The sequence below is a fragment of the Sapajus apella genome, unplaced genomic scaffold (assembly GCF_009761245.1).
Source record: "Sapajus apella isolate SASKATOON/1434 unplaced genomic scaffold, GSC_monkey_1.0 scaffold61, whole genome shotgun sequence".
NCBI lineage: Eukaryota > Metazoa > Chordata > Mammalia > Primates > Cebidae > Sapajus > Sapajus apella.
This window is the reverse complement of record NW_022437001.1, coordinates 10,266,614-10,292,375: the sequence shown is the minus strand read 5'-3', so window position 1 is coordinate 10,292,375 and position 25,762 is coordinate 10,266,614. Positions and strand designations below refer to the sequence as shown.

At 35.7% G+C, this 25,762-nt stretch overlaps 1 protein-coding gene across 8 annotated transcripts in view; it reads right to left on the bottom strand.

Moving 5' to 3' along the window:
* Positions 1-25,762, bottom strand: part of INPP4B (inositol polyphosphate-4-phosphatase type II B) — an 841,422-nt gene that overhangs the window by 406,199 nt on the left and 409,461 nt on the right. For 4 of the 8 annotated variants that reach the window (XM_032246545.1, XM_032246548.1, XM_032246546.1 and 1 more), the window contains 2 exons: positions 5,471-5,681; positions 3,138-3,182 (listed from right to left, as the gene is read on the bottom strand). In XM_032246545.1, coding sequence (XP_032102436.1) covers positions 3,138-3,182; positions 5,471-5,561 — 136 coding nt within the window. In that variant the 5' untranslated portion in view covers positions 5,562-5,681. Of the gene's footprint in view, positions 1-3,137; positions 3,183-5,470; positions 5,682-25,762 lie in introns of those variants that run through there. The other 4 variants (XM_032246549.1, XM_032246550.1, XM_032246552.1 and 1 more) reach the window with 2 other exon arrangements.

Below are 25,762 nucleotides of genomic sequence, written 5' to 3'. Positions count from 1 at the left end.
TAGTATATGTGTTGTACATATCAAAATATGAAGACATATTCTTATAAGCATTCTATTGACTAGACAGAGTAAGTGGAGGTGAATAGTCATCAGGGGAAAAACCCTGAAGTAGTTCATAGAAATGTATTTTATATCCTTGTCAAGGTTAGTCTTCTTTACACGTTTTCCACAATGTATAAAGAAGTGTTCTTAGTTTGTTTTGTTTTGTTTTGACAGAGTCTTGCTCTGTTGCCCAGGCTAGAGTGCAGTGGCATGATCTTGACTCACTGCAACCTCCGCTTCCTGGGTTCAAGTGATTCTCCTTCCTCAGCCTCGAGAGTAGCTTGGATTACAGGAGTGTGCCACCATGCTCAGCTAATTTTTGTGTATTTTTTAGTAGTGATGGTGTTTCACCATGTTGACCAGGCTGGAAGAAATGTTCTCAGTTTTTAGGAAATGATCCCCTTTCTTAAATGCTAGCTTTATTGAAATAAAAACAACATAATTAAACCATAAACAAAATCAGTCTTCTCTTAGGTCTTTAATTATTTCTTTGTGAAAATAAAAAGAGTATTCATATACTCAAATAAAATATGAGGAAACAAGAGTTGCCATTGTAGGGCTGAATTATTTAATTTCAATGCAGTCAACCATTAGAAATACAGTTTACAATGGACAAGAGATATTCAGTTTTTCAGTATCTGCTAATCTTGTGCTCAAGACACTTATCCAGTTAGCAATTGACTAAGTATCTCCTACCTTACTTATTTGAATAAGTAAGGAACTTCAGCAAAGGAACTGAATAAGTAGAGGAACTTAGCAAGATATAATTATTTTATAGCAGCAAACAAAGCAAACACAAATTCTTGATGGAAAATAATTTGTAACAAGCAATATGGCACCTAGCAAATTGATTGGTGTGGCTGCTTTCCTCATTGAAAAAGCAAGGCTATTGAAATTGCCAAATTATTTGAATACTTTGGTTAAGAGTAGAGAATCAAATATCAAAGATTTAGTTTAAAAATTAGATGAAAAAGCCCTCTACCTTGCTGGATTTCTTTTTCCTAGAATTTATTCTTGTTTTATTTCTGATTAAATAAATATGTACACCCTTAAACATGATAAAAATATTTAAGAAGCTATTATTCTCTCAGTTGTTAGGAAATGAATAGAAGTTACTCATATAATAGGTGACATCAAAGGATTTGTGGAATTAAAATCTCAAAAAAAATGACAAAAATATACAGTAGAACATATAAGAGTTTATCTGTAATACCCTTGAAAGAGATGTTTTTAAAAGCTTCTTCAAGAAATGGTCTAGTTGAAGATCTTAAAGTCCTAAGAAACCTAACAGTTTGGTGACTGTCTTCTAGGATCATCAATACAATTCCATGATGACTTGAAATAACACTTCTAATAAAGTTGTGTTCATTCATCAAGCGTTTCTTGCCATTTGATGAGATAAAATTATCTGTTGTTACGTTTCTTATCATATTTTAAAAATAAATATAAAAAAAGGAAATTGAAGTTTTTTATACTGGAGGAACATTTTTATGAATAAATTCTCGCAGCTGCTAATCTCTTAATTCTGTGATTCAAAAACCAGAAACATACATGATGGCAGTGTTGTTACTGAAATTGACTAGGCTTTCTAAACAAACAGCATAGTTCAGTCTTTGAACAAGACAGATTCTCTTAATTGCACTAGAAGACCAGTATTTGGCCCAGGTATGCTATTTCTTAAAGGCTGGCCACCACATTTGCCCGACAATCGCCATCCTAATTGCTTCTGCTCCTTAGATGCCCTCTTTCTCCAGCAGGCAAACAAGAAAGCTTTATTTGTGCTTTGAAATATATCAAATAACTCTAATGAAATTTCACTTTTCAGAAGTCCTGTCAAAAATGTAAAAAGTGAGTTTCTCCTATTAAAAATGAAAGATGGATAGATGAAAGGACAGGTAGTAAGACTGAAGAGTCTTAGGCTTTCTTTTGCTCTTCAGCTCTGTTTTAAAAAACAAGTTATTTTTTATATCTGATACAATCTGAAAACTCTCTAGAGAGAGAGGAAAAAACAAAGAATAGTTTTATTTGTGATCCTATAAAATTTTCTTGAGTTTTTCACTTTTCTGCCTGTTTCTCAATACCTGAAAAAATTTTTAAATCTTTAATATTTAATTTATAGCACCTTTTAGCTACACTTGTAACAAAAAAGTTCAAAAAGTAAATTATATACCAATTATGGTCTCAATAAGTTATATTTCAAAATAAAATATATTCAGCAAGATATATAAATCCAAATCATAATAAAAATACATGTTCCCAAAATAACTGGAAATTCCAACCACTGAAATCCAGTATAGAGTGTGTATATATTTCAGTTTGCTCCCAAAATTTTAGAAAGTATGTACATTAATAAGTAAATATTTTGATACTATAACACAATATCTGGTCTCTGTATATGAAATTGAATATATGCATGTATTAGTCTATAATCTCGTTGCAGCTAATTTCCTTACGGTATTTTTGTAGTCACACTTAATTTGAATATAAAGTAGTTTTCATTCATTAGCTAAGTAGTACACTGGTCTGAGAGTATACATTTTTAAATCATCCTTGGACAAAGTTACAAATTTTTACATGTGACAGATCTTTAGAGTTGCTTAAATAAGTCAAAGCTTGATTGAACGTTAAATTCTCAATGTCACTGTTCACAAAAATCAATATAAAAGAGTCAGGGAACGTTCTTGAATAAGACAGAAATGGGCAAGAATCCTGTAAATGCCATAAAGGAACACAAGAGAAACTACAGGTGGCCAGTCTCCAGCCCAGGCATAAGAAAATTAGACACATTTGCAGAAATAGTGGTTAGCAACGAAATGCAGTCACTGTGTTAAAATGAGTGCTAGGCATGAAATGCGTGACCAACAGATCTGGTCGAGAGGCAAAACTATCACCACTGAACCCTATGTACTTGGACAGCAAGTTAATTCTTATAAATTTGGAGAAAATAACACCTACCTTATAGAACAATTTTTAAAATAGAATAATGTTCATAAAAATTTGTAAAATATGTATTGATGTAAGCATTGTACCTATACTTTTCAAACTACTACACAAATTCTTATACTTATTGATATAAATAAGATGGAATTTCTTACCAAGGATGAATTCCAGCTGTGGTTCATTTGGAGTCTTCTGAATACCTATAAATAATAGGTACAAATTCAGATTAAAAAATTGAATTCATTATCAAGAATATGTCAATATATATTAATATGCTTCATCCTGACCAGAAAGAATAATTATAATATTTGGCAGAATGAATAAACCTGGTTTATCAGGCCTATAAATAAACAGTTCTCAGGGCAGGGCATAATATTTGTTGCAGAACTAGATGTGACTTGAAATTTGATTGGTCATTTTATCTCTATGGTTATAAAGAAACCAAGAAATGCTGTTTTTGTAAGCTATGGCAAACATAAACCATATTTTACAACTGTGTTTATTTCTTTTGGATGCAATGTAGACAGAAGTGGAACCTTCTAAAAGAACTAAAAGAATCCCCTTACTTGGCCGGGCGCGGTGGCTCAAGCCTGTAATCCCAGCACTGTGGGAGGCCGAGGCGGGTGGATCACGAGGTCACGAGATCGAGACCATCCTGGTCAACATGGTGAAACCCTGTCTCTACTAAAAATACAAAAAAAATTAGCTGGGCATGGTGGCACGTGCCTGCAATCCCAGCGACTCAGGAGGCTGAGGCAGGAGAATTGCCTGAACCCGGGAGGCGGAGGTTGTGGTGAGCCGAGATCGTGCCATTGCACTCCAGCCTGGGTAACAAGAGCGAGACTCCGTCTCAAAAAAAAAAAAAAAAAAAAAGAATCCCCTTACCAAAATACTGCCTTAAATTGATTTTTTTTTTCCAAGCCATTCTGACCTGCTGTAAATAGTAAATCAATAACAAAAGAGATATCTTCAGCTAGGTTATGATAGACATTGTAGTGCTGGTTATTCTGCTAATTCATTTATAGCTCAAACCAACATTTTATAAAATGTTTCCATTCCTTTTGTCAGCAAGGTTTAAAAAATATAATAAGATGGCTAAATAACTTAAGATGAAGTAGGAGGGAAACTGAGTCTGAGAACAAAGGTATAGAAGTGAAAGCATCTAATGGCTAGAAGGTAGAGTGATCAAGTTGTGGGAAGTGATGTTGCAATGGGTAGATGTCTGAAGACCACACACAGTGTAGGAGCTTCCTAAACAAGAGTAAATGACTGAATGTATGAATGGGACACTATTTGTTACAACCTAAGGGTGACCAAAGAGGCAAAACTAACATGTAGGGAATAGTAAACTATTCGGCAATAAAGAATATTATACAAATCCTTTCCTTGCTTATTTTTGCTTGTGCATTCATCAATACTATTTAAATTTACTGGCATTTGGTCACTGATATATTTTTAGAATCACCTTTTTTATATAAAAATGATCTGCTTTTTATTCACAGAGTTAACATTTATTGTGTTTGTTTTGCAAAGTAACTGTATATTTTTTCTCCTGCTGACATTTAACAATTGCTTTGGTTAACAATTTTAGATTTTCCAAGAGAAGTTAAAGTGACAATCATTAGGTAGGGTTTTGTGAACTTCAAATATCTGGGGTTTTTTTTAAAGGTCATTAACAATTAACTATGCTTTAAACATTGACAACCACATTTCTCAAAAATGCATCCAACCAATACAATTTTCTAAAGATTAGCTTTATAATGTAAATGAAAAGAGAAGGTTAGGCATATATTTGCCAGTATTAAATAATTGGACTATAGGAATCTTATGAAAAGAAAAGAAAAGGGCATAATTCATGTTAAACAATAAACCCCAACCCAAGAATTTTAAATAGAAAAAAAAACATGCAATTCTTCCAATGATTTTAATTACTTGAGTAATACAAAACCAATTTAATGTTTGCATGCAAACTTGGCCAAATCTTCATGGGCTCTATATTTTTGACTTAGTGCTCTCTGGTATGGCAGTGACAATCTAAGTTTCTAGTGTAATAATCTTTTCCTAATGCTTTCAACTTAAATACCTTTTGGGTTTAAAGAGAGAATTTCTACAGTACAAAAAATAATCACATATAAGATTACATTAATATCAACAGAAGGTGTTCTTAAAAAGTATTAGTGTCTAGAAGGTGTCCTTAAAAAGCATTTATTAGGATCTTAATATATATTCAAGAGCTTTGATCTTGCTATTTGATATTTAACTATTTCATGGACTATCATCTATCTTACCCAAGAAAAAAGATGAAAGGCATATCATATACTCACACCACCAAGGTAAATAGTGCAAAGAAAAAAATATTTAGGTAATTTCATGCCATTTGTTAGAACTGAAGTTCCTATGAATCTTTGAATGCATATATGTATATGTATGTTTCAACCCAACTTGCATGTTCAGATGTAAACACAGGGAGGGATACACACATACGTACTTGTGAATTGAGAGTCCCCGGGATCATTGGCCTGAGCTGTAGGAAGAAAGTGCTGCCCTTCTTCTGATGCCCCTTCCTCTTTAATTTCCATGATCGACCTTCACAGTTTTAAAATTTTCCAAATGTTCTTGTCCAGATGTCACTTTCAGTGATTTCTAGTTTAATGTAGATGTATCTTCACACTCAAGATCTGAGATCGCACTCTGAAATCCTGTAATTAGGAAATATCAAAAGGGAAGATTTCAGTCATATTTGTGTTCAGTATAAAGCTAAAAATTAAAGGTAGGTAGAGACTGCAACTACATTTAAATAAACTTTCTTCCTGCCTACTCCATTCATACTTTCAGGACCATTCCACACAGTGAATGCATCATAAAGTCCAGGTTTAAAAGAAATTTTCAAAGCAATTATCATATGGTCATATGAAAGGCTTCTAAAATATGAAAGGTAGATTATTTCCCTTCTAGTTCATTCTGTAAGATAGCTATAGGGGCTGCTAACTTGGTATGAAACCTAATTTAGCAGCAAGAGCATGTAGCACCTTGTCAAGACATTACCATGTTTTGGCAAGGTGAATATGACTATCGTTCTTTCCATTAGCATTGCCCTTTATGCTCATCTCTCCACCCATCCTTGTTAGAACATTATTACTGACCACATAAAAAATAATTTGGCATGACATTCTTCTTCCAAGATGAGCCAACAGGTTGTATAGGAGAATTTCCAACCTCATTATTATCCATGGAGTCTTTTGCTGCTCTGCTTGATAAAGGTATAATTGTTTAATGATCATAGTATATGCTGAAAAGAATGAATCATTCTTCTTAAAAGCTAAAGCTCAAGGGGAAATGAAAGCAACAGAAAATTGATGAAAATTAGCATGGGGAAAGAAAGCTTCTCTAAGAATTTAATACTCCGTTAGATAGCCTCAAACACTTACAAATTCATTTTGATATTTAGCATGATATACATGACCAAGAATGAATTTCTTTAAAAATCAGTGTTGTTTTAAATCAAGTTACTAGCTGAATTAAAATGTATAAAAATCTTTAAATGTCTGCCCAATGCTGTTTAATGAGATAGCAGGAATCGCGTTTGGTTTAGAATATTAATAAGGTGTCAAACTTCACAAACCAACAGCCTCACTCTTTGTGGTTCTTAGTAAAGTGGGTTCATTTATAATTCAGCTCTAGTTTAAAAAAAACTGGCAAAAATTAAATTCAAAAACCATCTTGAATTTTTAGAAAATAGCATAATAAAGTTATGGGTAAATACACATTGGCTTCTAAAGATATAATCAAGAATACTTTGGGGGGTAGAAGGCTATTGCATCATCACATAGATCAAATTCATCAATTTAAAAATTATGTTTTGAATTAATAATAAAGCTTGAACAACGGTCACACTTCCTAATTTCTTTTTTACTATTAAATTTAAAAGTCTTTTCTGATAAGAACACACATGTTCAGAATATCATATTCTCTCAAAGACCTATGATAAATGCTGATAGTTAGATAATATCTGTAGCCAACTGCAAGTCGTGTGTGACTTGGAGATGAGTACTATATAATTCGTTAACTTCAGTATATTTCTTGATCAAAGACTCAACCCATAATCCTGATCAGTCATTTTAAAATATGGAAAAAGGCACTATGATGAATCCTAGTAAAGTAATAACTCAGCACACTAATGGTGAATAATTAATGAAACAACTCTCTGTGTATCCGTATACGTTCACTTGTGTAATTTGGGGATGAGAGGAGAAGACTGACATAAGATGTCTACAAAGACTCTTTAACGTGATCCCACTTTAAGCATACTACCCATGTAAAACTAATTAAGTGAAAATAACTTCAATTTAAGAGAGAATGAAGTTAAATATACAAAACAAAAATTATTAGATAACCTCTTGATATTTCATTGAATGTTTATTCTTTTTATTTTCATTGAATGTTTCATTGAGGACAAACTTAAGATTTGGTACTTGTTACCAAAGCACATGCTTCAGAAGGAATTAGCCACAAAACTCAAGAAAGTAACTATATTTTTAGCTGTTAAATACAGCATTTACCTATGGTTATGATTACATACAACAGTTTATTTCCTGTGCCTACTTGCAAAATTTTTTCCACAATAATAGTTTGTGGTTGTTGCATGCCACAAGCATATTTAAAAGAGACAGCTTTTAAGCATAGTTCTACTCAGGCTAGTTCTCACATCTTTTATCTTACTCAGAAGAGCTACAAGCTGAATGGTCACCATACTCAGAAAATACTCTTGGTTCTCTCCCCCTCTCCCAGGGATGAAAGATGATTGGGAGTTATAGTTCAGTTATGTTTAATTGAACAATATTCCTCACTGGCCATTGCAATAACAGATATTTGTTAACATTTTGTACACATCACAGTATAAACGGCAATCTGACAGGCACATAAAATCACACAAGAAGGTTATTATTAATTAGGAAGACAAGACTAACAACAAATATGGAAAAATTGGACATATTACATGAGGAAGGGGCAAAACGTGATGTGTTCCACATTAGAATCCTGCGGTACAGTGCTGTTCACTCACTAGTGTTAGGCAAATCAAACAGCAACTTCATGTTACGATGGTGTTCTGGCGGCAAATTGCAGGTGCAGAAGATTGGTGTTAAGGAGAATGGCCTTAGCTGTTATGGTTCTTTTTAAATAGTGTACTTCAGGGACAGTGTCATATACCAGAGTACTCATCAAATTTGAGATTTTTTGAAGAAAGTTGAGGTTAAAAGAAATAACAAAATGGGATTAAAATAAAAAGAACAGAAGATGAAAGAAGCAAAAAGAGGCATCAGATTTCTTAGTGATTACATGTAAAAAGTTGTATTGAGGGCAATCACTTTGCAAATATTAAATAATGCAACTTATTTACAATAGTCTTTACCTCACAACCACCTATACAAACCAAGACATGATGTTTTTTAGTACAGTGTAGAAAATGGCAGAACAAATTTGAGGATAAAGGGTTTGCTAAACCCTTCACCTCTCTTTTAATGTACTACAGTGATGTACCTGGGATGGTCAAATTCCAAAATTTTTACATAATGAGCTGAAGACACTCCTGACATCTATGTAGTTGGAATCAGAGGTAGACAAAGAGAAGTGAGTGAGGCTGAGTCAGGGGTCATGGAGTGGTGCTCCTCTCTAGGACATTAAGTCCCAGAAGGGAAGAGAACTCACTGGTGAATGGCAAGCGGATATCCTGTCCCATTACAAACAAAGGAGGAACCATCTTTCAGGTTGTCCCTAGGGAAATGTTGAGTTTTCTACTGGGAGTGGAAGAGAGCCCATTAAGTAGCTGTGCTGAGGGACAGGGCCTCAGTTTAAACCTAGCATTTCCCTCTGCTCTTCTCACTCATAGATGCGCCTGAGAAAACACTACAGGCTCTCAAAGTGCAGAGAGAAAGGAAGCTGAGCTGAGACCTAGCACATGTCTCTGATAAAAGACATTTGGTGATCCTACAGCAGAGGTTATAGTGTTGGCTTTCTAGGCCAAGAAGCAGATAGAGGATATGGCCAAAATTCAGTAGGTTTTCTCTGCCATCTAGAGACAAGATGAGGCCCCGTTAGTCAGAAAGCATGAGAGAGGACAATCTATTTAGCAGGGGTGTCCAGTCTTTTGGCTTCACTGGGCCAAAAGTTTGGACACCCCTGCTAATAAGTTTCACTGGAAGAAAAAAAAAATTGTCTTGGGCCACACAGAAAATACACTACCAAATAGCTGATAAACTAGGAAAACACACACACACACACACACACACACACACACACACACAAACTCACTATGTTTTCAGAAAGTTTATAAATTTATGTTGGGCCATATAATCCTGAGGCCGCAGGTTAGACAAGTTTGGGTTATAGGTTACTCTGGCCAGATGAGGGAGCACTGGGCCAGGATTGCTGCAACTCAATCTATAATAGCAAGTATCCACCCAATATCAACATGACACCAATGAGTTCCATTTGTCCCATGACGCATGGTCATGTGAGACCCTTTTCCTCATACATGTGACACTATCTTAGGAAGAGAAGCAGGGAAGAGGGAAGTTAGCATAAAGATACTTAAACACAAGTGTTTTCAACAGTAGTGGAAAGTTAAAAATTGTTATTTATTTTTGTTTTGTTTTGTGCTGTCATCTAGTGAGTGCTTCTGATGACCAAATTATGAAGGAAAAAAAAAGTCCTTTCAATAAGATGAAATTTGCCATTCCTACCACAAATTGAATGTTTCCTAGTGAAAATGATTTTTAATGAAATGTTTAAAAAATCCCTACATAGTTCTCTCTTTAAGATTAAAAAATTACAGGAATTTATTTTGGGGGTGCAGGGCAGGGCCAAGATGGCCAACTAGAAGCAGTGGTTATCAGAAGTCCCCATCGAAAAGAGGCAAAAGAGCACACAAATCCTGCATTGGCAACCTAGGTATCCAGGTTCTGTCATCAGGACTATGTGGTTGGCATGACTCACAGAGAAGAAAGAGCAGTGTGGTGCAGGTGCCCACCTGAAAGCCACACAAGACAGGGGAGCCCCAACCCCCAGACAAGGGAGGCAGGAAGTGAGTGTGCTACCCAGCCTGAGAAACCTAGCTTTTTCCAAGGAACTGTGTAACCCACAGATTCGAGGATCCCACTCGTGAACCCATGCCATCAGGGCCTAGGGTCCCAACCACAGAGCCACACAGATTCTCAACATCCACTTGGCTGGAATCTGCCTAAGATTTCTGCCAAGTTTCTGGGATGAGGAGCGGCATCATCACTACTGCTGTTGCTTGCTGTCTAAGCCATCCGAGTTTCTTGTGGGAGGGGTAGCAGCCAACATTGCAGCTGCTAGCTACCTAACACATTAAGTCTCAGTGGGCAAGGGCGGCAGCCATCATTATAGCCCCAGGACACACTTTTCCACTGCTGGAGCCAGGGAGGCTGGACAGCTGGGTCCCAAGAGGTATTCCCCACAGCCTAGCACACCGGCTAAGGCAGACTGAGGTCAGATTGCATCTTCAAACGAGACACTGACCCATTCCCTCCTCACTGGGCAAGGTATCCCTACAGGAACTCCAACAACTCCAGTTAAGGGGCTAAGGGACAGAACTCTGATGTCCCTGGGCCTGAGCACCTAGAGAAAGGGTGGCAATAGTCTTTGTGAACCAGCAGACTTAGCCTTTCCTCCTGCTAGCTCTGAGGAATACAGGCAGCCCAGAAGAGTGGGTTTCCGTCCAGTGCCGCACACCCCCTCCACCAAGGGACAACCAAGTGCTTTGTTAAATAGGTCCTGCTTCTGGTGCCATCCAACTGGGTGAGACCCCCCCACAAGAGTCATTAGACACCCAATATAGAAGCATTCCTACTGGCATCAGATTGGGGACTCTTGAGGTCAGAGATCCCAGAGGAAGCAGTAGGCACCCATCTTTTCTGTTCTCCAGCCTCCTTGAGTGACATCTCCAGGTGTGGTAGCAAACCAGATGAACAGGGCCTGAAGTGAACCTCCAGCAAACCACAGCAGCCCTGCAGAAGAGGGTTCTGACTATTGAAAGCCAAGAAAACAATGCAACAACAACAGCATCAACAAAAGAGCCCCCACAAAAACCTCATCCAAGGGTCAGCAGCCTCGAAAATCAAAACTAGACAAATTCATGAAGATAAGAAAGAATCAATGGAAAAAATGCTGAAAACCCCAAAGGCCAGAGTGCCTCTTGTTCTCTAAATGATCACAACACCTTTCCAACAAGGACACAGAACTGGATGGAGGATAAGATGGATACATTGACAGAAGTAGACTTCAGAAGGTGAGTAATAACAAATTTTACTGAGGTAAAGGAGTATGTTCTAACCCAAGGCAAAGAAGCTAATAACCATGATAAAAGGAGCTGCTAACTAGAATAAACAGTTTAGAGAGGAACACAAATGACCTGATGGAGCTGAAAAACACAGCACAAGAACTTTGTGAAGCATACACAATATCAATGCCTGAATCAATCAGGCAGAAGAATGAATTTCAGAATTTCAGAGATTTCTGAATTTCAGAGATTGAAGCCTATCTTGTCAAAATAAGGCAGGCAGACAAGACTAGAGAAAAAAGATAGAAAAAGAACGAGCAAAACCTTCAAGGAATATGGAACAAAATCTTCAAGAAATGAACTATGTAAAAAGACCGAACCTACAACTGATTGGAGTACCTGAAAGATACAGGGAGAATGAAACCAAGCTGAAAAATACATTTCAGGATATTATCCAGGAGAACTTCCGCAACCTAGCAAGACAGGCCAACATTCAAATTAAGGAAATACAGAGACCCCACTAAGATACTCCATGAGATCAACCCCAAGACACATAATCATCAGATTCTCCAAGGTCAAAATGAAGAAAAAATATTAAGGGCAGTCAGAAAGGCTAGGTCACCTACAAAGGGAAGCCCATCAGACTAACAGTGGATCTCTCAGCAGAAAACCTACAAGCCAGAAGAGACTGGGGGCCAATATTCAAAATTCTTAAAGAAAAGAATTTTCAACACAGAATTTTGTATCTGGCCAAACTAAGCTTCATAAGTGGAGAAATAAAATTCTTTTCAGACAAGCAAAGGCTGAGGGAATTCACCATTAGACCTGCCTTGCAAGCACTCCTGAAGGAAGCACTAAATATTGAAAGAAAAAACCAGTACCAGCCACTGCCAAAACACACCAAAATATAAAGATCAATGACACTATGTAGAAACTACATCAACTAGTGTGGAAAATAACCATATAGCATCATGATGATAGGATCAAATTTACACATAACAAAATTAACCTTAAATGGAAATGGGAAAGGTGCCCAAGTAAAAGACATGGACAGGCAAATTGAATAAAAAGTCCAGAGCTATTGGTGTGCTGTATTCAGGAGACTCATCTCATGTGCAAAGATGCACTGAGGCTCAAAATAAAGGGACAGAAAAAAATTTACCAAGCAAATGGAAATCAGAAAAAAAAGCAGAGTTCGCAATTCTAGTCTCTGACAAAACAGACATTAAACCACTAAAAATCAAAAAAGGACAAAGAAGGGCATTTACATAATGGAAAACAGATCAATTCAACAAGAAGAGCTAACTATCCTAAATATAAATGCACCCAATACAGGAAGACCCAGATTCATAAAACAAGTTCTTAGAGACCTACAAAGAGACTTAGACTCCCATACAATAATATTGGTAGACTTTAACACCCCATTGTCAATGTTAGACAGATTAATAAGACAGAAAATTAACAAAGATATTTAGGACTTAAGCTCAGCTCTGGATCAAGTAGACCTAATTTACTCTCCATCCCCAAACAACAGAATATACATTCTTCTTACTGCCACATGGCACTTACTCTAAAATTGATCACATAATTGGAAGTAAAACACTCCTCAGGAAATGCAAAAGAACTGAAATTATAACAAATAGTTTCTCAGACCACAGCGCAATCAAATTAAAACTCAAGATTAAGAAATTCACTCAACACTGCACAACTATATGGAAATTGAACAATCTGCTCCTTAATGACTCCTGGCTAAATAATGAAATTAAGGCAGAAATCAGGAAGTTACTTGAAACAAATGAGATGAAAAAGGCAGTGTACCAGAATCTTTGGGATGCAGGTAAAGAAATGTTAAGAGGGAAATTTATAGCACTAAATGCCCACATCAGAAAGCTAGAAAGATCTCAAATCAACACCCTAACATCACACTTAAAAGAAATAGAGAAGAACAAACAAATCTAAAAGCTAGTAAATGGCAAGAAATAACTAAGATTAAAGAGGAACTGAAGGAAAAGAGACACAAAAAATCCTTAAAAAAAAAAAATCAATGAATCCAGGAGCTGCTTTTTTGTTTTTGAAAAAATCAATAAAATAGAACAGCTAGACAAATAATGAAGGAAAGAGAAGAATCAAATAGACACAATAAAAATTGATAAAGTTGCTATCACCACTGACCCCACAGAAATACAAACTACCATCAGAAAATATTATAAATACCTCTATGCAAATAAAGTAAAAAAATCTAGAAGAAATGGATAAATTCCTCTACACAAGACTAAACCAGGAAGAAGTCGAATTCCTGAATAGACCAATAACAAGTTCTGAAATTGATGTAATAATAAAATAAATAGCCTAGCAACAACAACAACAACAAAAGCCCAGGATCAGAGGGATTCAGAGCTGAATTCTACCAGAGGTACAAAAAGGAGCTGGTACCATTTCTTTTGAAGCTATTTTAAACACTTGAAGAAAAGAGACTCCTCTTTTACTCATTTTATGAGGCCAACGTCATTCTAATACCAAAACCTGGCAGACAAACAACAAAAAAATAAAAATATTTAGGCCAATATTCCTGATGAACATTGATGCAAAAATCCTCAATGAAATACGGACGAACTGAATCCAGCAGCATATTAAAAATATTATCCACCAAGATCAAGTTGGCTGCATCCCTTGGATGTCAGGCTGGTTCGGCATACACAAATGAATAAATATAATCCATGGCCTAAATAGAACCAATGATAAAAACCACATGATTATCTCAATCAATATAGAAAAAGCCTTCGATAAAATTCAACATCTCCTCCTGTTAAAAACTTTCAATAAACTAGGTATAGATGGAATGTATCTCAAAAGAACAAAAGCTATTTATAATAAACCCACAGCCAATATCATACTGAATAGGCAGAAGCTGGAAGCTTTCCCTTTGAAAACTGGCACAAGACAAGAATGCCCTCTCTCACCACTCCTCTTCAGCATAGCATTGGAAGGTCTGGCCAGAGCAAACAGGCAAGAGAAAGAAATTAAGGGTATTCAAATAGGAAAAGGAAGTCAAATTGTCTCTGTTTTCAGATGGCATGATCCTATATTTAGAAAACACCATTGTCACAGCCCAAAAGTGCCTAAAGCTGATTAACAATTTCAGCAAAGTCTCAAGATAAAAATGAATTTGCAAAAATCACAAGTATTCATATTCACCAATAACAGACAAGCAGAGATCCAAATCATGAATGAACTCCCATTCACAATTGCTACAAAGAGAATACAATACCTAGGAATACAGCAAACAAGGATGTGGAGGACCTCTTCAAGGAGAACTATAAACCACTGCTCAAGAAAATAAAAGAGGACACAAATAAATAGAAAAAACATTCCATCCTACTGGATAGGAAGAATCAATAATATGATAATGGCCATACTGCCAAAAGTAATTTATAGATTCAATGCCATTCCCATCAAACTACCATTGACATTCTTCACAGAATTAGAAAAATATGACTTTAAAATTCATAGGGAATGGTAAAAGAGCCCATGTAACAAAGACAATCCTAAGCAGAAAGAACAAAGCTGGAGGCATCACATTGACTTTAAACTATACTACAAGGCTATAGTAACCAAAGCAGCATGGTTCTGGTATCAAAACTGACATATAGAACAATGGAATAGAATAGAGACCTCAGAAATAATACCACATATCTACTGCCATCTGATCTTTGACAAACCTGAAAAAAACAAGCCATGGGAAACAGATTTCCTATTTAATAAATGGTGCTGGAAAAACTGGCTAGCCATAAGGAGAAAACTGAAGCTGGACCCCTTCATTACACCTTATTCAAAAATTAATTCAAGATGGTTTAGAGTTGAATGTAAAACCCAAAACCATAAAATCCCTAGAATAAAACCTAGGAAATATCATTTAGGTCATAGACATGGGCAAAGATTTTTATGATGAAATTGCCAAAAGCAATTGCAACAAAAGCTAAAATTGACCAATAAAATCTAATTAAAGAGCTTCTGCACAGCAAACAACAACAATAACAACAAACTATCAGAAAGGAGAGGCAACCTACAGAGTAGGAGAAAATGTTTACAATCTATCCATCTCACAAAGGTCTAATTTCCAGAATTTACAAGGAATTTAAACAAACGTACAAGAAAAAAACAACCCCATCAAAAAGTGGGCAAAGGACATGAACAGACACTTCTCAAAAGAAGGCATACTTGCAGCCAACACACATATGAAGAAAAGCTCAACATCACTGATCATTTGAGAAATTCAAATAAAAACCACAATGAGATACCATCTCACACCAATTACAATGGTGATCATTAAAAAGTCAAGAAACAACAGACACTGGTGAGGCTGTGGAGAAATAGGAATGCTTTTACACTGTTGGTGGAAATGTAAATTAGTTCAACCATTATGGAAGACAGTGTGGAGATTCCTCAAGGATCTAATACCAGAAGTACCATTTGATCCAGTAATCCCATTACTAGGTATATACCCAAAGGAATATAAATCATTCTATTATAAAGATACATGCACATGTATGTTTATAGCAGCACTATTCACAATAGCAAAGATATGGAACCAACCCAAATGCCCATCAATGATAGACTGGATAAAGAAAATGTGATACACACACACACACACACACACACACACACACACACACATATATATATCTCACATTTATATACACACACACACACACACACACACATATATACGCATATACATACATACACATACCATGATAGAGTATGCAGCCATAAAAAGGGAATGAGATTATGTCTTTTTCAGGGACATGGATGAATCTGGAAGCCATCATCCTCAGCAAACTAACATAGGAACATAATACCAAACACTGCATGTTTTCACCCATAAATGGGACACAGGGAGGAGAACAACACACATCAGGGCCTGTGTCACAGGGGCGGGTGAGGGGTGAGGGAACATAAAAAAAAAAAATACCTAATGCATGTGGGGCTTAAAACCTAGGTGATGGGTTGATAGGTGCAGCAAACCACCATGGCATACATATACCTATGTAACAAACCTACACATTCTGCACATGTATCCTGGAACTTAAAGTAAAATAAAAATAAAAGAATTTATTTTTTAAATCTAAAAGATATTCTAAAGATAAAATAAAGGATTGCCAGTAAAATTAAAAAATAAATAAATTTGCTTAAGTCAAAGGTAAATAAAATTTATGTCATTAATATTTTTTTTCAATATCTGTATTTTCTTCCCTAGCACAAAGAACGTGGACTAAGACTTGTGGTTGTTTTCATAGTTATGGGTTTTATAAAATTCAGTTATTCATCTAAATCCTAAGGTAGTTTATAATTTAGAAAGGTTTTATATATTAATATGGGATTTATACATAGAGGTTGAACTGAATATCATCAACACAGGCAAGCATCCTTATTTCTTCTATTACCAGTCAGGACTGATCAACTTAACATATTTTGAAAAATAAAACAAGCAAATTTTTTTTGAGTTTTGCAGAAGTATGAGGACAGGATATATATCGCCCATTCAATGCTTTCATTTGCCTTTTTGGAAGCCTTTTATTTTATTTACAGCTGAGCAGATCATCTGGAACTTCTACCATGGCATCTCCACCTACTACCAAAACAACACAATAACAAAATCATTTCATTTCAAAAAGACATTAAATGCCTTCTAAGTGTAAAGGTGTTTGGTAGCCTAAAACAATTATTTATCAATTTCTTGTGAATAAAACACAGACATAAAATTTATATATAAGCAAAGCCTCTAGGGAATGCACACTGGGGCCCATGGGCATGCACCACTCAGATGTCCCATCCAGAGACATGCTGTGAGAAATACAGGTGGCTGAGCCTTGAGCTGCCATGTCTGCAGAGTATTGCAAGGTCCTCAAGGAGGCCATGTGCTTCATAGATTGCTCCCAGACAGTGTCTACACATGGTGGAAGTATTATAGTCAGGCCATTTCTGCCTGATGCGGGATTTTCCTCACAAGCAATCTTTGCTCTGAAGCTCCCCATCAGCTTGGCCAAGACTTTCTTAAAGCTGTAGTACAGTCTGAGGCTCTTTGTATGTAATTCTCCTCCTTCTCTCTCTGTGCAGAAGTGTCATACAGGTATATTACAATCTGAATATTCTCCCCTCCTGCTCTCTCACCTTTATCTTTCTCAAGTGTCTTCCCAATAAATTGTTTGCATGTCTCATTTTATCTTGGCATCTGTTTCTAGAAGACCCAAACTGACACAAACACTCAGTAAACACTACTATGGGAATATGTTCCCTCTTTCATGGATTCTTTCACATTTTATTAATTTATATATCTATCTATATGTGTATGTATTCATTTGGGCTGATTCTTGACAGAACAGAAATTCTCAGACTTCAACAAAAGAATGTACAAACTCAAGAGTTTAATCAATTTTTCCTCCTATGAGCAGCATACAAGTAAGAAAGAAACCCCCTAATTTTGGTATTCTCTACTGGATTCTAACCAAAATTTAAAACTCTTTCTGAGTCAGTTATGGAGGTGAGTAGATTAACAACCTCTGATATCAAATATTCAGAAGAAATGGGTCACATTACATGCAATGGCTTTCTACAGTTTTCTATCATCCTCAAATGTTTCCCTAATTGACATATCTTCAAATTCTACAGGCCAGGTTTAAGTGCCACTTCATCTATAATGACTTCTCTACTTTCTTCACCTGAAAGCAATACCATGCTTTCTCCAGTTCCCCTAGTAACTTCTCTATCTTACATAATTTATTACTGTTCATATTCTACTTTATATATACACATTTTTCCTCTACTCTTTTGTAAAATAACTCCATCGAAATGTAAGTTTGTTTCTCTTCTTTATTTCCCCACAGCACCAAGATTGATTCCAATAAACACTAGATAAATCTATTCATCCATTTATTGTATAAACAAACATTTATCAAGAAGTTGCCATGTGCAAGGCACTAAGCACACAGAAATAAATAACTTAAGATCTGCCTTTAAAAGAATTCAGTCTTAGTAGGAGGAGATCAAGTGAATAGTTACAATGGAATGTGATAGCTGCCAGGAAAGGGATATTATTAGAATATAGGGCAGAATGAAAGAGCACCAAATAAGGGCTCAAATAAATCAAGGATGACTGCATGGAAGAGGGTCCAGAAAGTGAAGCAGGCAAAGGGGAGAGTACAGGCAATTCCAAGCTGACGAACAGCAGGAATGAAAGATGTGAGAAAATAAGAATATAACAAGTCAGAGAACTGCACGTAGTTCAGTCTGACTAAATGTAAGACACTGGTTTTGCTGATATTTTTTAATCCTATCAGTGACGTTTTCTCATATGAAATATAATGGTTTTTATGTAAAACAGATAAAAGTAGAGCGGCTCTGTTTCGGGTAGGCTGGGAAATACAGGTCCTATTTACCCCCTGCCCGTTATTCACTCCTTACCTTTACTTTTTCTCTCATGGAGCATTACAAATACCCTCTTAGAAGTCAATTTGAAAACTTTGAGTCTCCTACTTTTTTTAAAAAATACATTTTATTGTGTGTATTTGAGATACACACGTGACATTAGAAGATACACATATATGGCAAAATAGTTACTATGGTGGAACAAATTAACATATTCATCATCTTATACAGTCACCTATCTTGGCCCCTGTGGCAAGAGCAGCTAAAATCTACTCACTTAGCAAAAACCTGAATAAAATACAAACATTAACCACAGTCCTCATATTGTCCATTAGATTTGTGTGTGCGGTGGTGGTGGCGATTCTTTATATAAAATGAGAATTGCTCATAGAGAAAAACTACCAAGAGAAGCAGAAATTAGAGAGTGAAAAAGCTTGAAGGCCAGGCTAGAGAGAATAAGCTTAATTATGAGAGCAGAGAGAAGCCACGTTAGATATACTTAACCAGGAGAGTGACATGATCTCACATGAATTTTAGAAAGTTCACTAGAGTATCAAAGTAAAGAATGTACTGAAAGGTGGTAGCTTGGTAAGAAAATCAACCTATTTAGGTGTTATTTTAATATTCTAGGAAAATAAAATAATAATGAGGGTTAAGCCAAGATAGAAGTAAATGATTAGAGAACGGAATCTGGATTCTAAGTTATTAAATAGAATTATCTGGTCTTGGCGATAGAATCAGATGTGATATTAGAGTTTAATTCATGCAAGAGAGGAATCTCATGCTATCTATTAAATTACAAACCACTAACCTATCAGGAGAGAATAAAGGAAAAGGAATTTTACTCAAGGATAATTAATTTAGTTTTATTCATGTTGTTTCTGAGGTACCTTAAAATATTCAGAAACACACATGGATCCAAATTTTCTGAAGAAATATTAAGGCTAGAGAAATATATTAGGTTAAGTGTATTTGGCTAATGGTTAAAACAAAAGAATTCATGAAGTCACTGAAAGAAAATACATATAGTGAGAGGAAGAGAGGTCTGAGGAATCAATCTTAAGGTGGAAAAATATTTAAGGGGACAAGAAAAGAAGTTAGTTGGAAAAGGAACAGTCAGTGATGAGAGCAGCAGGTAGGAACAACAGAGAGAACAGTGTCATCACTCTACTTAGCTGATATTTCTCAAGCAGATAAGGTCACTGAGTTAAGAAATATATATATATATATATATATATATATATATATATATTTTTTTTTTTTTAATAATCAGGACACAAGAGCAAATTTAAATGCTTAAGTAACATGGCCAGAAAAAAAGAGAAAAAAATTGAAGATTAAGGAGATACAAGCAAGGCAAAATCCAGCTGACACAATCTGCTATAATTAAAGGCAGGAAGGTGAGTAGAAAATGAAGCATGATCTGAAATTGATGATGCTCTTACCAATGGCCTCATTTTTTCTTAAATCAAAAAGCTTATTTATGAACTCAATGTAGAAAAAGATATTTCAAACCTACTTGAAAAGCATAGACCATAAAGAAAAAGATGGGACAGGTACAGGGGCCCATGCCTGTAATCCTAGCACTTTGGGAGGCCACAGTGGGTGGATCACGAGGTCAGGAGTTCAAGACCAGCCTGGCCAACAGGTTGAAATACTGTTTCTAATAAAAAATACAAAAATTAGCTGGGCATGGTGGCATGCACCTGTAATCCCAGCTACTCAGGAGGCTGAGGTAGGAGAATTGCTTGAACCTGGGAGGTGGAGGTTGCAGTGAGCCAATATTGTGCCACTGCACTCCAGCCTGGGTGACAGAGCAAGACAGAATCAAAAAAAAAAAAAAAGAAAAGAAAAGAAAGAAAAAGAAAGAAGAAAAAGATGGATATATTTGACTACTTTAAAATTAAAATGTTCTGTGGGCAAAAGATACCATAAAAAGTGAGAAAGCAAACCACAGACTAGGAAGATGTATTTGTAACATAGAAGGTTCCTGTTTCCATTTAGGATGTACAATGATATAAAGAATCACTTCCATCCTAACTTTGAGAAAAAGCTAAATGATGCATGAAATTGTAAGTTTTCCTTAACTAGTAAAACAGATGAGGCTTCTGGACAACCAACTAGCCTAATACCTAAGGAAATATACATGTCTTTATGGAGCAGAGCATGGTAGGAAGAGATGTCAGGACCTGCATTAGTCTGCACTCACACTGCTCATAAAGACATACTTGAGACTGGGTAGTTTATAATGAAAAGAGGTTTAATGGACTCACAGTTCCACCTGGCTGGGGAGGCTTCAAAATCATGGTGGAAGACAAAGGAGAAACAAAGGCACATCTTACATGGTAGCAGGCAAGAGGGAACTTGTGCAGGAGAACACCCATTTATAAAATCATGAGATCTTGTGAGACTTACTCTCTACCACCAGAACAGTATTGGGGTCATCTTTCATGCTTGGTTGCGACAGGCTGTATGTTTTTGGGTCTTGGGATGGGACTTCCTCAGTGATCCTGTCTCTCTATAGTCATAAAGGATCAGAGGATCTCTAATGATTCAATTATCTCCACCTAGCTACACCCTTGACACATGGGGATTACAATTCAAGGTAAGATTCAGGTGGGGACGCAACCAAACCATATAGGACCCCCAAAAAGCTGTTAATAAGAATTCAGCCAAAATGCATGATGTCATTTGTGGGCTAGCATGAGAATATAACTCTCCTGAAAGCCTTTACTCAAGGGTATTCTGCACTGACTAAAGAATCTACTTCATGGACCTCACCCAAATGCTCATGAGAATGACTGGAAGCAGAATGGGTGCCTGGAGAAAGTGTCCCTTTGAGATACATGTCTGCTGAAGGGGAGCATCAGTTATTGCAGGAAAAGTATAAAGTACCACTTGGATACTCTTTCCTCCAGAACAAAAATGGCAGACTCTGGTGACCTTAGGGCACAGGTTCAATGAAATTAGCAAGGGAGGAGCAGGAAATCTTTCTGGGATGAAACCATTAGCGATCCTCCGATCCTTTATGACCATAGAGGGACAGGATCACTGAGAAAGTCCCATCCCAAGACCTCAAAACAGAGAGACAAAGCATGAAAGATGACAATACAGAATGCCTCTGCCCCCAACCACCAGGCTGAGACACCAGGAAACAAATGACAGAACGTTACCTCCCATCAGAGGGGGCATACAAGCACAAATAGTGAATCTCTCCCAGGTAGAAACTTCCAAGAAAGCTTAAGGTAGAGAGTGGAGAGAAGTCTCCAGCCATCTAAACTGCACTCTAAGTACAATTTAATGTTAAAGTAGAATAAAGAGAGGAGGAAGAAGAGAAGATAAATGAGAGGCAGCAAGAAGAGGAAAATAAGAAAAAGTGGGACAGAAGAGAAGAAGGATGAAAAAGTATCAAAAGCAAAAGTAAAAAATAATATATACATATATATTAAGAGACTCAGACTCAGATATTACCCAGATGTTAGAACTAACAAAGGGAATATGATAAAAACTCTAGTGGAAAAAGCTGACAACTTGCATAACCAGATGGGGAATTTTAGCAGAGATAGAAGCTGTAAGAAAGAATAAAACCAAAATGCTAGAAATGTAAATAAAACATAGTAACAGAGATGAAGAATGCCTTTGACGGGCTGACCAGTAGGTTTGACACAGGCAAGGAAACAATCAGTGAATTTGAAGATAGGCCAGTCAAAATTGTCCAGACTTATAAATTTGTTTAAGTTCCTTGTGGATTCTGGATATTAAACCTCTGTCAGATGAATACATTGCAAACATTTTCTCCCATTCTGTAGGTTGCCAACAAATAACCCCATCAAAACGTGGGCAAAGGATATGAACAGGCACTTCTGGAAAGAAGACATTTATGGGGCCAACAAACATAGGAAAAAGCTCATCATCACTGGTCATTAGAGAAATGGAAATCAAAACCACAATGAGATACCATCTCACACCAGTTAGAATGGCGATCATTAAAAAGTCAGGAAACAACGGATGCTAGAGAGGATTTTGGAGAAATAAGAACACTTTTACACTGTTGTCGTGAGTATAAATTAATTCCACCATTGTGGAAGACAGGGTGGAGATTCCTGAAGGATCTAAAACCAGAAATACCATTTCACTCAGCAATCCTATTACTGGATATATACCCAAAGGATTATAAATCATTCTACTATAAAGACATATGCACATGTATATTTACTGCAGCACTCTTCACAATATCAAAGACCTGGAACCAATTCAAATGCCTATCAGTGATAGACTGGATAAAGAAAATGTGGCACATATACATCCTCAAATACTATGCAGCCATAAAAAGATGAGTTCATGGCCTTTCCAGGGACATGGATGAAGCTGGAAACCATCATTTTGAGCAAACTAACACAAGAACAGAAAACCAAACACTACATGTTCTCACTTATAAGTGGGAGATGAACAGTGAGAATGCATGGACACAGAGAGGGGAACATCACACACCAGGGCCTGTTGGGGGTGGAGGGCAAGGGGAGGGAGAGCATTAGGACAAATACCTAACACATGTGGGGCTTCAAACCTGGATGACAGGTTGATGGGTACAGCAAACCATCATGTCACAAGTATACCTATTTAACAAACCTGCATGTTCTGCACATGTATCCCAGAACTTAAAGTAACATGAATAAAAAAGGAAAAAAAAAAAAAAAGAAATTATCCAAACTTAAACACCAAGAGTGAAAAAGCTCAAACAGCATAAAAGAGCATCCACAGTAGACTGTGACAATACAAGCAGTCTACTGTTATTTGAATCTTAGAAGAAAAAATAGAAAAGAATAAATATTTGAACATGTAATGACTATGGATTTGCCAAAAATACTGAAAAACATCAAATCACAGATCCAAGAAACTCATAAAACATCAACAGAACAAGCGTGCACACACAGACACATATACACACACACCAATAAACAAGCATACAAAAACCCCAAAACCAAAACACTCCTAAAAACATCATATTCAAACTATTGAAAATCAAAGATAAAATCAGGCGGCAGCTTCAAAGCCAAAATGACGGTTCGATGTAAAGTGGAATTTTATTTGAGAAATTTCAGAAGGCAGCTAGAGCAAACGAGCAAAAAAGGTAAGAAATCAAGTGGACTTTTTATTAAAAACTATGTAATTCAAAAGTTAATGAATTGACATCTTTAATGTTCTGAAAGACAAATATATGTCAACTGAGAATTCTATACAAAGTAAAAATAATTTTTAAAATTAAGGAAAAATGAAAGCTTTTATGTAGATAAACAAAACTGATAAAGTCATTATTGGCTGACCTGCATTGCAAGAAACATTAAGATGGTTCTTCATAACATACAGAGTATAACATAACAGAGAGATGCTTACATCTATAAAGGAAATGAGCGGCACTATAAATGATATAAAGGAAAGCGAATGTCTATTTCATCTTTTTGTGCTTTTGGTGACTACCAAAGATAATTGTCTGAGGCAGAGGTTGGCAGATGTTTTCTGTTAGGGACCAGAGCATAAATATGTTGGGCTTTGTGGGCTACATAGCCTCTGCCACAACCATTCAATTCTGCTATTACAGTGTGAAAGCAATAATTGATAATACATAAACAAATAGACATGATTGTGTTACGATAAACTTTATTTTCAAAACTAATTGGTATTCTGGATTTGGCCAATGGGCCAGAGTTTTCCAACTAATTATCTGTACAAAAATAGTAGCAGAGCATTGTGTGACTATAGTATATATAAAAGCAATAGAAAACAATATATATAAAACAGCAATAGAAAAAAGAATTAGAGGAAGAAATGGAAAGAATAGCATATAGTTCTTATACTAAAAGTATAATATACAATTGTACAACTAAAATATTTGAAGGTAGACTGTGACTAAACTGTATAGGTAATCATTATGGTAACCACAATAATTTCTTTAAATAAGTATACCTGATAAATACATAGTGGAGATAAAACAATAACAAAAAATAAGCACTTCATCTAAAAGCAGGGGAAAAGAATAACAGATGCAACAAATAGAAAGCAACTACAATGTTTTTTAATCCAATCATATTAATAATTATATTTAATGCAAACAGCCTCCCGCAACGCATATGCAACACATACATACACACTCATACCAATTAAAAGATACAGATTGTCAGCTTAGATAAGAAAACCAAAGCTGACTATGCATTTAAAATATGTGTTATATTTAAATATAATTACATAGATAGGTTAGAAGCAAAGAGATAGAAAAAAATATATACAATGCAAATGCTAGTCATAAGAAAACTGGTGTGGCTACATCAATGTCAGACAAAACAGATTTCACATTAAGGGATACTAACATATATATTATATAATTATAAAATGGATAATTTATCAAGAAGACATAATGATCTTAAATGTGAATGTACCTAACAGTTTCACAATAGATGAAACAAAAACCGAGAGAAGTGAAATAGACAAATCCACAATACTTGAAGACATAAACATTCCTCTAATTGACAGAATGAACAGAAAATCAGTGAGGATGTAAAATACTTAGGCAACACTACCAACAACTTGACCTAATTGACACTTATAAAATGCTCTGCCTAACAATACATATTTTTTGAAAATGCTTATGGAATATTCAATAACACAGCATCTATGCTGACTCATAAAAAACCTTAACAAATTTAAAAGAAAAGAAATCCTAACAAGTGCATTTTCTGACCACAAGGAGATTCAACTAGAAATCACTAACACAGATATTTAGAATATTTCAAAATCTTTGAAAATTAAACAATATATTTTCAAGTAACTGATAAAGCAAAAAGAAAGTCACAAAGAAAATTTATATTTATTTGAATCAAAACAAAATCACCACACTATATATCAAAATACACTTAGAGGAAAATTTGTTGTATTAAATATTTATATTAGAAAAAAGGCCTCAAATCAATGATCTAAACTTTTACTTCATAATTAGAAAAAGTGCAAATTAAATCTAAAAGAAACAGGATAAAGAAAATAATATGTGTCATAAATATAGCT